Here is a 12,962-nt window from a genome sequence, read left to right on the forward strand (position 1 = left end):
TTACATGTTTATAAAATAGGTATATGCTTGAAGAGGCTTATGAAAAGCAAAAATAAAAATAAATATTAAAATTTCCTTTTTTTTGTGAGCGCGTCTTCTGGACAGAGTGTCAGTGTCACGGACTCACAAAACAATTTCATAACTGCGATCATCCCAGCGACGCGAAGTGTCTCTGGAAGGATGATCGCTTATTTGATAAATATGATAAAAGAGAATACAATAAAATGACCTTCCTCGTACTCTCACACAAAGAGTTGGTTGTAAAAAAGTAATCAGACGGCTTATAGGACACCATTCAGTTTTTTTGTGTGTGTTTTATTAATGCTTGATTTCCAGTTATGTAAAATGAATGCACGGATTGAGGGTGGGATACGGTTCAGAATCTTGCGGATGCAGTTCGGATGCAGATACAATTACTTAAGAACTTTGCGAATATGGCTCAGATGGTGATACGAAGTATGCGGGTGCGGATCGGATAAAGGATAATCAAACTGTTATCCGCGCAGGGCTATCTACTAATGGTCGAGGCTCGCCATGCCCTGCGTTTCTTAACTTGTCGGTGATTGCAGTAAAAGCTAAACGGAGGGGACACACAACCTTGAAATTAGACTGAAGAAAAGGTCAGAATCTTTATTATGAACTCTTTTTTATTTCACCCTTATTAGATGAACGCTGCTGATTTTCTTTATGGTGATGGGCGGAAATAACATGCGAAATCGTGGTTAAAAGGGTCATGACACGATGTCGGGTTAAAATGTTCATGACTTTGCAGAGGCGCGCTGGTCCTAGTCTCGCCCAAGTATACTCGCACAGACCGCCATAGATTCTGAAACTTCTTTGTAGCGACGAAATTGCGAGGATAAAAGGGGACGGTTTATTTCACAGTCTTGCCTTTTCCAAGCTCGATGACGTAATTTTGGGATCGAAACCACCCTCCTGGCGACAGTTGAGCGCGGCTCATAGATTGGACACGAGAACTGCCTGGGCACCAGACTTCGGCTCGCGACAATCAATGCCTCGGCGAACGCTAGGGTAGTGGCTCGTCTCTAACCACTGCGGTGATGAGAATAACCGAACCCTCAAAATGCGTGGAGCTCACCCGCGTTTTCTACTTTGTTAATCTCAGCGCGTGGCTATGATTATCGTTGGCGGCACAGGATAGGTACCAGGTCACGCGACCGCTTGTTCTGGTTACGAGTTGAGGGAATAACGGTGCTCACATTTGCCGATTATTTTTGGCGACTGCCATTGCCTAGAAAGAAAAACTAGGGCAAGTGTATTCAGTTATGAACGTTAGGGAGTGATTCTAAGGAGTATTTAGCGAAAATAGAAAAATCGTTTCTTGACCCCTTTTTAATAAATCTAAATCTCAACTAAAATAAACGCGGCATTTACAAAAACATTCGCGCACCGCTATTGCGTCAAGATATATCTGTGTCCAAAAAAACATGGCGACAGAAATACACACTGCAGCGTGCACGGCGGACGACCGGCGACATTTGCTAAGCCAAAGTTTAAACGAAACCCAGAGACATTGGAAAGAGCGGCCTCCGTTTGACAGCGAAACGGGGAACATAAGTTTCAGAACCTAATCCGCGTTGATCCAGTAGCGACGCCGTGCTTCTGTGCTTTGCTAAATCCAACGGGAGAAAGAATCGCCCGAATTTTGCATATGAATGTAACCCCCCCCCCCCCCCCCCCCCCTGTCCCCGTCCAAGAACCGCGTAATATTTCAGCGCTCTGGCATTAACAATCCTTTTCTGTATGGGGTCAGACCAAGGCGGACGGGGGGCAAGTACGCCATTACCATAAAGCGCCGCAAACCAAACAACTAAGTTCGCGTCAAAAATAAAATAAAAAGAAAGAAAGACGTACAAGGGTGAGTAAGACGGGATAATTTAAACTCGGGGCGTTTTAAACGGCTTGGATCTTATTCGTGCGATGCCCTGTGCTTTAAGTAAACGTAACGGCGAGTTCATATACTCCGTTAAACCCTAAGCTGGCAGTGCGGTGGAAGGTACGGGGTAGTTCGACCAGTCTCGTACTTCAGGGGCCAACCGTTGGAAAGAAGAAAAAAAAGAGTGTACGACGATGGAAGGAATGAAGCTATATTACACAAAGAAAGACGCAAGATTAGCAAGAAGAGACGAATGTAAAAATGTACATTTGTACATTTGTACATTTTTTTTCGGATTGTTCCCCAAACCAGACAGATTTCTGTCGAAGATGTTTATTATCAAATGTACAAAAGGTATCAATAGCCTCACATATTCGTATGCTCTTGACGATCTTGTTCTTGGTCTGTGTGGCGGCGAGATTAGGGTGCCTAGATGTCTGTCTGTCTCAGGGTGAAGACATCCATTGTTGTCCGGAATGTGCCAGCGCGTGACGCTCTCGCGCACTCGGTGCGTGACTTGGGCGGTAAGATGGCGTCTATGCATCAGCCAGAGCTACGCGCTCGAGCTGAGTGACACCGGATTGCGCGCATTTCAAAATGCATAAAAAAACGATTGGGCGGAAAAATGGCTGAGATGTCACCACTCAAGCAAAAGCGCGCGTGTGTATGAAGGCACTCTAGGCGAGATGTTTCGGTGGCGCCCTCGTTCGGTTACCTTTCGTGACGTCATTACCTTGTGAACAACAAGCTCGATGGTGTTTGTAATGAGCATTCTGGAAGCCTGAAATCATAGCGCTTTCAAAGCAACACTGCCAACACCGTCAAAATTGAAGTTCTTACATTCCTCTTATTTCCGTCAACCTTTGCTGACGTCATAGTCAGCATTCGGCCAATTGTGGTGGGCCGACCACAGCGACGCTTTCGATCACTCGCGTCGCTAATAGCCCTGATCGGTCAGGTCACTTTACGTCCTGAAACACCCAGTGGTGGTCTCTCTTCGGCTTTGTTACAAATCTTACCCAAATGGATCCGAGTAACTCCGGCGGATCGTATCACGTGACAGCACAGATTGACAAACGCTGGACGCGGGTAGGTTTTAAAACGCCAAGGGTACAAAACCCTTACCCTGGAGTAAGATCGAGTAAATTTTGGAACACGGCCTTCGTGTCACTGCCGGGAATCTCTGCCAAAGGTTTTGGTCACCATCGAATCTGGCATTCGTAAGTTCATCGGCACACTTAGGGCTGCTCGGATTGCTGCCGAGAGTCCCACGCCAGCGTCGCGTCAATGCCGAGGTCTCCTTTGCTCTTCTTCGGTGCTCGCCGAGCCTCCCCTGGGTCGTAGCCGGGTTTCTTTCAGTGGCTTCAGGGCACCATCCAGAAGCTGCGCCTCCCTGAGTCGTCACCAAAATCTGGGCTCTGCTGCTTCGAGTGATATTTTCTCCTCGCCTCTCTTTCTTCTTCAGCTCGGCCGTGAAACCTGACAACCGGTCATAGGTGGATCTTGTGCAACGTGATCGCGTTCCTACCGCTTCTACCCACGCGCCGAGAACGGTGGTTAAAGCGCGAAACACATGTACGACAAAACCGTCCGATCCGACGTGCGGACTGCCGGAATGATCTTGGGAGGAGAGGGTTTTCGTAGCATCGGAGAGCGTTGATGACCCTCGCCTCCGACCGTCGTATTGCGCGGTCGGACGTCGGATCGGACGTTTTCGTCGTACATGTGTTTCGCGCTCAAGCGATGAGAAGGAGCCGGTTGATCGGTGCGGCGAACGCGTAGCTTCCATCGCACTGTCAGCTTAGAAATGAACAGAGTATAGTCGAAACAACAAGATAAAAAAAAAAAAAAAAAACGTAAGTCACGTATTAGTAATTAAAGTGACCGAAAACTAAAAAAAAATATGCGTCTAAAAACTAAAAAAAAAAAGAACCTGCACCGAGTTTTGTAATTTTCCTTTAGTTACACAGCCCATACTACAATTTTTGACCCGCGACCGTGGACGAACTGAAGTTTTCAGCTACTGACGGAGTGCATATAAACTTATTTAGATTACCGTTTACAGCGGCGATCCCAAGGATAATACACATCATACAAAATTGGCAGTCTGCAAACACTGTCTCAAACGTGCTTCTTCCTTGTATGGCGGTCACGTTGATCAAACGAAAACCGTCTGCAGATATGTCTCGAAGCGTACATATGTATGAAGGAGACATGCATCGAATACACTTGAGGCGTGTAAATACACTTTAAGCTCTATTATCACACCAGCCGCGAACATTGCGCCTTTTGTGTGACGTATGAACAATGTAACTGCTGCTTAACGATACCTAGGTGATATGTGTATAGCTGCACCTCTCAGGTCGAAGGGACCGTGAACAAGAAGCGTATTGGAAAGATATTAATCGCAGTTGGCTCCGACGGACACTACGCAGAAAGTAAGCGCTATAAAAATACTTTCTCGCTCGCTTTTTTCACTGCGTTGTTCTCCGCTATACGTCCCGCTTTAAACTCAATGTTTAAGACTAGTGCGTCGCAGGCTCACCAAGAGCGTTTAGGATTTCTTGAACGCATGGATGACGTTACTCTGAAAAGTACACAAAGTTAGCAACCACTTCGGTGCACATCGTGATTGTTTGCCCACTCCTTTTTTACCCGGAGAATTACGTAAGTCACGTGTTTCATACGAATCTGTGTTCTTGACTCTTTTCTAAAAAAGATTAACTCGGTCACATAAAGGGTCAACGGACAATTTACATATTTGACGACACGCATTTCATCCATCCGGTTTTCGGCGCAAGCAAAGGAAGTGATTTAACCCAGACTATCCATAGTTAACCCGAGACAAAAGAATAGTAAAAAAAAAAAAAAAAACAGAGAACAACGAGGGGTCAAGTTGTGTTTAAGACTTAGTTGTTTTGTCCATTTTTTTTTATTATTCTTTTGTTTCAGGTTTAGAATGGATGGCGTTCACCAGCCCGCCTACGTTTTTTTTTCTTTATCTTGACTAACTCAGACGGCCCAGATTAAATGGAGCTAAAACCCGAGTTTCGCCTGTTAGACATCACGAAAATATTAAAACAAAAAATAGTAATTACATGTATAAAATATGTTCTCCATCTGTATTGAATAAAACACAAATACAAAGGATCCTGCAGCGCCGGGCATTTTCTCGAATGCCCCTTTAACGAATTCACCGTTAACTGCAGCACAACAGTATAACAAATCAAACAGACGAGTTAAACTAGAAAAAATCTTTCTGAAGTAACTTGAAATGGACGAATTCAAATGTAGTAGTTGGAATACGATGCATTACATCGCGTGGTGTTTCTCTATCCAAGAACTTGGGGCATGCCTTGCCCGGAAATCAAGATACCATGGGGGTTAGAAAACTGAATGAATCTAATATAAATACACGAAACGTATGAACTAATCATAAATATCTTCATAAAAACTATCATTTGTTAAAAAAAGAACGAAAATAGCGCACGCTTTTGTGAAACACGGTGGGGTTAACAGACAAAACACAAACAAACACAAACAAAAATGAGTGTCTTAAAATGAAGGGAGGGAGGAGAGAAAAATGAAGACATGGGATTAGAGATGATATTGGCCCCGAGCGGGACCGATTGGAGCGCTGCGATCGCTCGACCGTGACGTAGGATCGGGGATCACGTGATAAGGACGGTTATTCTGCCTTGCTTTGGTCGGGGTATTCGGGAACCGTTCGGTCGTTATTTTCGTGTTTTTTTCTGTGTTTGGAGCCCGATTAGTTCACGCGTGGATCGGCTTCGGCAGCCGTCGTGCTCAGGAAGCAATGGTGAAGTACTGTTCGGTGCCGCAATGCCGCAGTTACGCGACCGACCCGAACATCAGCTTTCACATCTACCCCAAGGAGAAGCAGCTGCGCACGGAGTGGCTTGTGAAGTTGAGAATGGGCAAATTAAACTCCAAGAGCTCGACAGTGTGCAGCAAGCACTTTAGAGATGAAGACTTCGTGTATGCGGTTGGAGCGAAGATGTTTGGTAAGTGTTCTCCAGTTATTTCAGTGAACCTCCACAAAAAGGGGGGGATTTTGTTGGTACCCGTCAGAGATCGACGCTCTTGCATTTTGCACGTAAGCTGCAAACACGAAAAGTTTTCGCAGAGAGTGATATCACGCATGCGTGCATCTAAGTGCTTAACACTCGTTAGTTTTCCTGGGCCACGACGTCCCAAAGTCACGCGAGCGAACTGAGCAAAGCTGGCGATCAGACGTCCGAGATCGACGCATGCTCACGCTCCGTCGTGATTGATTTTCTTCCTTTTTTTCTCGTCAGGCTGGAAAAAAAGGACACTCGCCCCAGGAACCGTGCCGTCCCAGAATCTGCCTTTACGGCCACTGGACAAGCCCCCGAAGCTGCGACAGCCCCTGAAGCCGCGGGCAGGTGTGGACACATGCAAGCCTCGCCGTGAGTGCTCTCGTTTGTAGGGAACATTCGTGGTATCAGTGGATGCTGTGTGATAAATAACCAGATTTTAAATATTTGGCTCCTGCATACCTGTTTACTTTTTTTTTTTTTTTTTTTGCAGTCATCAGAAGATAGAACATGGTCGTGTCTATTTCAGTTCCAGTGCTGAGCTGTAATTTTAGGTTTTTCTGTTTGTTTTTTTTTTCACTTGGATTTAACAGCCAAGGACGACCTGCCAGCAGCAGTTACATTGGCAGGGCTGAACTCTGAAGAAGCCAGCACCAGTGAGGGCTTGATTGAGCAGGAACTACCCAACCAGGATGCCGATGCTGCAGATCCCGTTGGTGAGGAGAAAGCAAACATTGCATGCCCAGTGTGAGTCATGTCAGCCTAATTCTAGTTGATACCAGAGTTGTTTTTTAATGTTTCAGGTCTTCAGGCTGAACTTCACACCTTGAAGAAAGATGTCGGAAGTCAAGCGGACACACTACAGCTTGAGAAAGATCAAGTGCTCGGGATAGCACGGGTTAAGAATGAACCGGCCCTCGTATCACTGACCTGCATACCCTGTTTTCAGCTATTCTATAACATCTGCGACCTGTATGGGGAATCTCGCTTATTGAGCCAGAGGAAGGATTTCAGTATCAGTAACGAGGACGCAGTACTGCTAACAATGATGAAGCTGTACCACAATCTGACGTTTTCCCTTCTTGGGGTACTGTTTGGGGTCCATAGGACGACAGCTTCCAACATATTTAGAGCGTCGGTACCGGTCCTAGCAGCAGTGCTCAGGCACGCCGTTTTCTGGCCTGAAAAGGAGGCTGTGCTCCAGTCCCTGACCAAGTATTTTAGCAAGTACAGGGACTGTCGCATGGTGCTCGACTGTACAGAGATTCCTCTGCAAAAGCCGAAAAACCTGGAGTCTCAACTACTTACCTACAGTCACTACAAGGGAACCCACACTGCAAAGGTGCTTGTGTGCGAGACGCCAGGTGGCTTAATTAGCTATGTGAGTCCGGCATACTGTGGCAGATCCTCCGACACGCATATCACAAAGGAGAGTGGGCTTCTAGAGAAATGCCTCCCCTTCATCGACAGCGTAATGGTCGACAAAGGGTTCTTAATTGACGAGCTGTGTTGCGAACACAAGGTAAAGTTAGTTCGTCCACCATTTCTCCGTAAAAACACACAGCTGAGCAAATCTGACGCCGCAAACAACCAAAGCATCGCAGCTGCACGCGTTCATGTCGAGCGTGCAATTCAGCGAATGAAGTTGTTTCGAATTCTACGGGACAATTTCAGCGCAGACCTCCTTCCGCAAATCGATGATGTTGTCGTCATCATTGCAGGTCTCGTGAACCTCTCAAAGCCCTTGTTCAGCAACGACAAATTTTTAACTGGTTAATACATTGCTGAACAGGACACGATAGCGTTTTCTTTTAGCTGCCTGTTTAAACGTTGCCGTTAATCTGTAGATCACTTAATGGGCAGTTCAAACATGGCATCCCACTGTCATTTGTGAAGAATGAGTTCTCTTTAGCAGGGTAGGAAGAAAAAAGTAATATTCGGTCACAGACTGTCACTCGCCAAAAATTTCCTTGTTAATTTCGTTCAAGGTACTCTTCCCCTGTGCCACATTGGAGAAAGGTTGTCAAAGCACAGAAATGAGTCAATATTTCTAGCTCGTGCATTTAGACACACAAGCCATTCAACAGCCTTGTAAGATAAGTTTCTATGCCAATTTAATTTTGCAAATTTGATGTCATGCATACTGTAATAAATGAATGTATTAGCACTTGCTTGTTGCCATCCTTTTGTTTATTTGCTGGCTTCAAATGCATATCTAATGTTACCACACTGGCCCTTTTTGGGGCCCACTACCACGAGTATGAACATGCCAGATTCTTCAGCGTGTCAAAAATGTACTTGTCGTACAGGGTGTGCACTGCAGCCGAACATTTAAGGAAATGTGCAGCATCAAATGGCATGGTAAGTGCCCTCCAGTCCTCTGGACTCTTGTAGACGAAAAAGTCACACACTGGAATATTTGTTATCCCCATCTGGACCTGAACCTGTGTGTAGAACAGGGGCGTCGGCTTGTCCTTTGAGAAAGCTTTCTTCACCGTGTTGAGGCACTTGATTTCTAAAATACGCTTTTCACCCTTGCAGCATGCGCAGGTGAAAGTAACGAGCCCATCCACGCTACAGCCCATCACAGGAAACTCGTTCCAAATCAATAGGCCCCTGTCTTCCACAGTGCATGTGTGGCCCCTCGACTTCACAACCGAGACATACTTCTCCCGCGCAGTGCCTTCCATGCTCAGCCCGCGCTGCATTGCTGCAGACTGGTATGTGCTCGTGCGGAGGACCGCCTTCAACAAAGGCCCCATGTTGTGCGGCATTTTCTCTATCTCGCACTTCGCTGCCCTTGTTTTGAAGGAATGGCAGACTGTACTTGTTGCCATGCCTATCCTCTGGCGCAACCAGTCCTCAGATAGCGACTGTTCCCTCGTCCTCTCTTCGATTACCGCACAGACGTCTGCAGAGAAGGTGGCCCTTATCTCCTCCACAAAAGCATCGAAGCTGGGAGCAGCAGTTGTGGCAATCAGCCGCGTAAGTGTGGGCAGTCCAGGGACAGGGGGCTCCTCAGCTGCGGTGGGGGCGGTTGATATCTCTGCAAACATGCAAATATACAGAGAATATTGACACGTTACACACTATAAAGGTGATAGGAAAGAAATTGGTTGTTGAAATGCAAAAATGAAATGCTAGGGAACAGTTTTATGTACAAAACACAAGAGGACTAATTATGACCAGTCCCATTGCTGCCATAGTGAATACGTTGAATAAGCCTCGTACTAATGTGCGAGCATACGAGGGCCATTAAAAAAGTATCAGACCTAAATTTGTTCTGCATAAACAAATAAAGTGCAGACAGCATCTTCTGGTTAGAGAAGTGGAGGGAACATTAATGTGTATGTGTGAATTTTATCAGGCCCGATGAAAATGTGAGTTGTTTTCAGTCAGCCTCCGAGTGAGGAATTGTAGTCGCTGCTCGTCGTTTTTTTCCGTAACTCGAATAGGGTTCCTTTCAGCGGCATTTTCATCGTAGGGAAGAGCCAGAAATCACATGGAGCCATGTTGAGACAGTAGGAAGCCTGTTTTGGCCAAAAAAACTCGGACGCAAGGAATGAGCTGGTGCATTGTCATGATGCAGCTCCATCGTGAGAAACTTCGGCACGATTGCACGAAGTTGGTTAATCACCAGATTATTTCGGATTGTTGAAGGCCTTCCTGAAAGTGCGTCTCTCTCCACTGACATGCAGTCATCTTTGATCTGGTTGTACCAAACCTTAATGTTTTTTTAATGCCCATGGCATCGTCCTCGAACTCCTGCTGAATATTTCGAATTGTTTCCACTTGAGTGTGAGCAAGCTTGAATCAAAATTTGATGCAATACCTCTCACTCAAACTATTTTGTCATGTTGCAAAAAAACAAACAAAAAAAACATAAACGACGAGCACTAACTACACGTCATCACTCCGAGGCTAACTGCCTGCGACTCACATTTTTTGCGGGCCTGATAAAATTCTTGCATGCGCATTAACGTTTTCTCTGCCTCCCCACCAGATAAAGCTATTCACGCTTCATTTGTTTCCACGGTACTAATTCAGGTAGGATACTTCTTAAACAGACCTTGTACACCAATTAAGCATGTAGTGGCAAACTTAATTGGTGATGGTGCTCCAGGCGCACTTTCAGTTTAGAGTTGTGGGCCAGGAAAGTCACCTGCACCTGGCAATCTGTTTTTTTGTAGAAATCTGCCTATGGCAGGATGAGAGTGCACATTGCTCAACTAGACTTAAGCCTCAGCCACTTTAAACATATTGTACTAAGGAACATTTCTGGTTGCTTTTCTGGTTCGCTTGACATTTTTTTCTCTCCTTTGCAGTCAACTGTTACGACATATTGGATATTAGTGCTTCCACTCAAATCTAATATATATATGGCGCAATCGCCATGCCTTCACAACCTAGTACCTGTACTTTTTATTATCAGCTCTGTAACTTTTGTGAGTCAGGCATGCACAATTCAGAATGTAAACATATTAAGGTTGGAGTCCCCATCCGTTGAGCGTACTGCTCAGAGCTGTGTCAATTTATCACAGCCACCGATCTTAGTGGTGTACATTTATCTAGGGTTTCAATGTACACAAAAATTCTACACAGATAAATATACACAGGAGTGTACATTTATCTTGGTTTTTTTTTTTTGCTGTGATCCAAACATAATGCATGGTCTGTACTGAGCACAGCTTCTATCCCGTGTGAGGCATGCCACCACTGATGTTCGTCGGATACTGAGAGAATCGATTCATAAAGTCTCTTAAGAATGACCAACAAACAGCCAAAACCAACTGTAGCAAAGACAATGGGAAAGAGAAAGAGGAAATGCAGTTCATGAACCAACCAAGAGGACGGACTTCTTCGGTGTGCCGCAGGGCAGCTGACCTATAAGTCAGTCCCTCCAGTAGTCGTCCCAGGATATCGCCTTTAGGAAGCAGCACCGGATGCCCTTCAACCTGAAAATATAAACCAAAATTTCGCCAAAATTAAGCAAACGTAAAACAATGGATTGCAAGCGTCCCGGCTAGTGCCTCTTTCATGCAACCATGTTCGCATGCATGTAAGGGCAACATTGGCAGGTTTGCAGTTGCGCGTGCTTCGTTGTTCAAGCGGAGACATTGGCTGTTCGGACGAAACCGAAATCATGTCACTCCGCTCTGTCGCCTACTGGATCCCAAAATTGTTTGCAAAATGCAACTGCCTAGCATACGACAAAAAAAAACAAAAAAAAACAGTCCAGCGGTGTGCGCTTGCCAGGCCGGCAGGCGAGGTACAAGCTAAACACCCAGAAAAAAAGAACCCGAGTGCATCGATGTATGGCATCGCGAGCCAGGGTCAAAAAGTTTTTGGAGCGCTTTTTCCAACGACTGAACTCGTGGCAAACAAGCACACTCTGCGGGTTCAGCTTGCAGACATTGCCTCCTTTGCTCACTTCTCGTCACTAACTCTCTTTCGCGGCAGATTTTTTACGTATCGGGGTCCCTCTCGAAAAAGAAAGCCCACCGAGAGAAACCTATGTAATCACTACTTCGACAAGCAGTTTTTGAAAAGGGGGATTTTGGTAGTGCCATATGATTTAAACGAGAGCACGAATGTTGATGAACACGCAGCAGTAACTACGTTTCAGTTTAGAAAGCGCCATATTTGTAGCGACGTGGGGACGGCAACCCGTTACATTGCACGACCACGGTGACTGTGGTTGTGCTAGTGCTTCAGCTCACAAAGCAACTCTTGCCGCGCAAAAAAAAAAAATTGGTTTTGTTCCACAGCATGACGACATGGCCGGCACACTAACGTCAGAGCATCCGCACACGCCCGTGTGTATCGTTGAAAAAAATTGAAAAAGGCGCGAGACGAGACCACCGGACAAGAGCCCCGAGATGACATGAGAGCGCAAAACCTGAGACGGCGGGAAAAGCCATGCAAGGGGTGGGGGTGATCGGACGAATGATTGATGCGGGGTACTTACTGTTGGGCGGTTTCTTGCGCCACCTAAGTCACGCATGCTCGATTACGGTTCTCAGTTTATTTTCGTTTTTGAAAGGCGACCGAAACTGGTACTTTGGCACAGGCTTGGTGCAGACTACCCATATTTTGGCAAATGTAGCAGGAAGTAGCAGGGTTAGCCCCTTGGCACAGTTTCGCACAACTGGCCCAGCATACACATCACTGTCTTCATTTGATTTGTTAACTCAGGCTGACGCAACATATGCACTACATCGTTAGTGAGAATCCCACAAGGTCACGTAAGGCACACAAGAAAATAAAGGAGCATCCTGTGTGCTCTCCGCGTACCTATGCCATGACACACTGTTGGTCAAGTTCCGTTAGCACAGGTCAGAGCAGAAGAAGCGTTTATATGCGGGTCTTGTACAGCCCTTTCCCGTGATTTCATTTGGCGCTGGCGGAGGGAGCTTTATGGTATGCACAAGGTCTACTAAAAGCGCTGTGCATGAATAGAAGTTTCATAGCTCACTTTTTCAAGACCTGGGAGGTTGACGATCTTCCTCGGAGCATACTTCTCCCCGACCGCTCTCTTCTGCCCCTTCCCCCACTTTTGTGGCAAGTCTGTGGACGCCAGTACGTTGAAGTTCCTCTTGGCGTTGATATGTAGCAACATTGCCACAACGTGCTTACACTTGTAGTTCCTGCAAAATGGCAATGTTCTTAGCTTGCAATTAAACAGCATATCCAATATCAGTCATAAAATGTGAACAGTCTCACCCTCTAGCAGTACCTTTCTCACGCAACTTCAATATTATTTGAATGAGATTAAAAGTGCATGTACAAGTTGGCAGTATGAAATGCCAGTAGAGCTGAGTGTTAATAGACTTGAAAGAGTAATCTACAGAGAATAGCAAGACATAAAATTTCACCGACTATTTTAACGTGAAAATCACTCGCAGCTTAGTGGTATCTAAGCAACCAGCAGCTGCATAAATGTGAGAATGTTATGTGGCTCCATTGATTTTAGTTTAAAGGTTGCT

General features: G+C 45.7%; 2 protein-coding genes across 3 annotated transcripts in view; one reads left to right on the top strand and one right to left on the bottom strand.

Annotated features, from left to right (window-relative positions):
* The first annotated feature begins 5,511 nt into the window (after positions 1–5,511).
* Positions 5,512–8,143, top strand: LOC115324814. Of its 2 annotated transcripts, none has more exons than XM_029985466.2 (4): positions 5,512–5,922; positions 6,217–6,348; positions 6,570–6,692; positions 6,780–8,143. In XM_029985466.2, exons 1-4 carry the CDS (start codon positions 5,715–5,717, stop codon positions 7,751–7,753), a joined length of 1,437 nt encoding a protein of 478 aa, XP_029841326.1. In that variant the 5' UTR covers positions 5,512–5,714; the 3' UTR covers positions 7,754–8,143. The 2 variants fall into 2 exon arrangements, with proteins under 2 accessions (XP_029841326.1, XP_029841330.1); XM_029985470.2 differs by having other exon boundaries at positions 6,217–6,324.
* LOC115311063 overlaps positions 8,134–12,962 on the bottom strand; it is a 153,201-nt gene continuing 148,372 nt past the window's right edge. The window contains exons 4-6 of the mRNA XM_040213007.3: positions 12,452–12,623; positions 10,820–10,931; positions 8,134–9,022 (exon numbers count right to left, since the gene is read on the bottom strand). Of these exons, the coding sequence (XP_040068941.1) occupies positions 8,226–9,022; positions 10,820–10,931; positions 12,452–12,623 (1,081 nt within the window). The 3' untranslated portion in view covers positions 8,134–8,225. The remainder of the gene's footprint in view (positions 9,023–10,819; positions 10,932–12,451; positions 12,624–12,962) is intronic.

The sequence above is a fragment of the Ixodes scapularis genome, unplaced genomic scaffold, assembly GCF_016920785.2.
Source record: "Ixodes scapularis isolate PalLabHiFi unplaced genomic scaffold, ASM1692078v2 PGA_scaffold5__190_contigs__length_132052651, whole genome shotgun sequence".
NCBI lineage: Eukaryota > Metazoa > Arthropoda > Arachnida > Ixodida > Ixodidae > Ixodes > Ixodes scapularis.

Coding starts and splice junctions, on each gene's coding strand:
- LOC115324814 (XM_029985466.2), top strand. CDS start 5,715: ATGGTGAAGTACTGTTCGGTGCCGCAATGCCGCAGTTACGCGACCGAC. Junction 5,923..6,216: donor GGTTGGAGCGAAGATGTTTG/GTAAGTGTTCTC, acceptor TTTTCTCGTCAG/GCTGGAAAAAAAGGACACTC. Junction 6,693..6,779: donor CGATGCTGCAGATCCCGTTG/GTGAGGAGAAAG, acceptor TTAATGTTTCAG/GTCTTCAGGCTGAACTTCAC.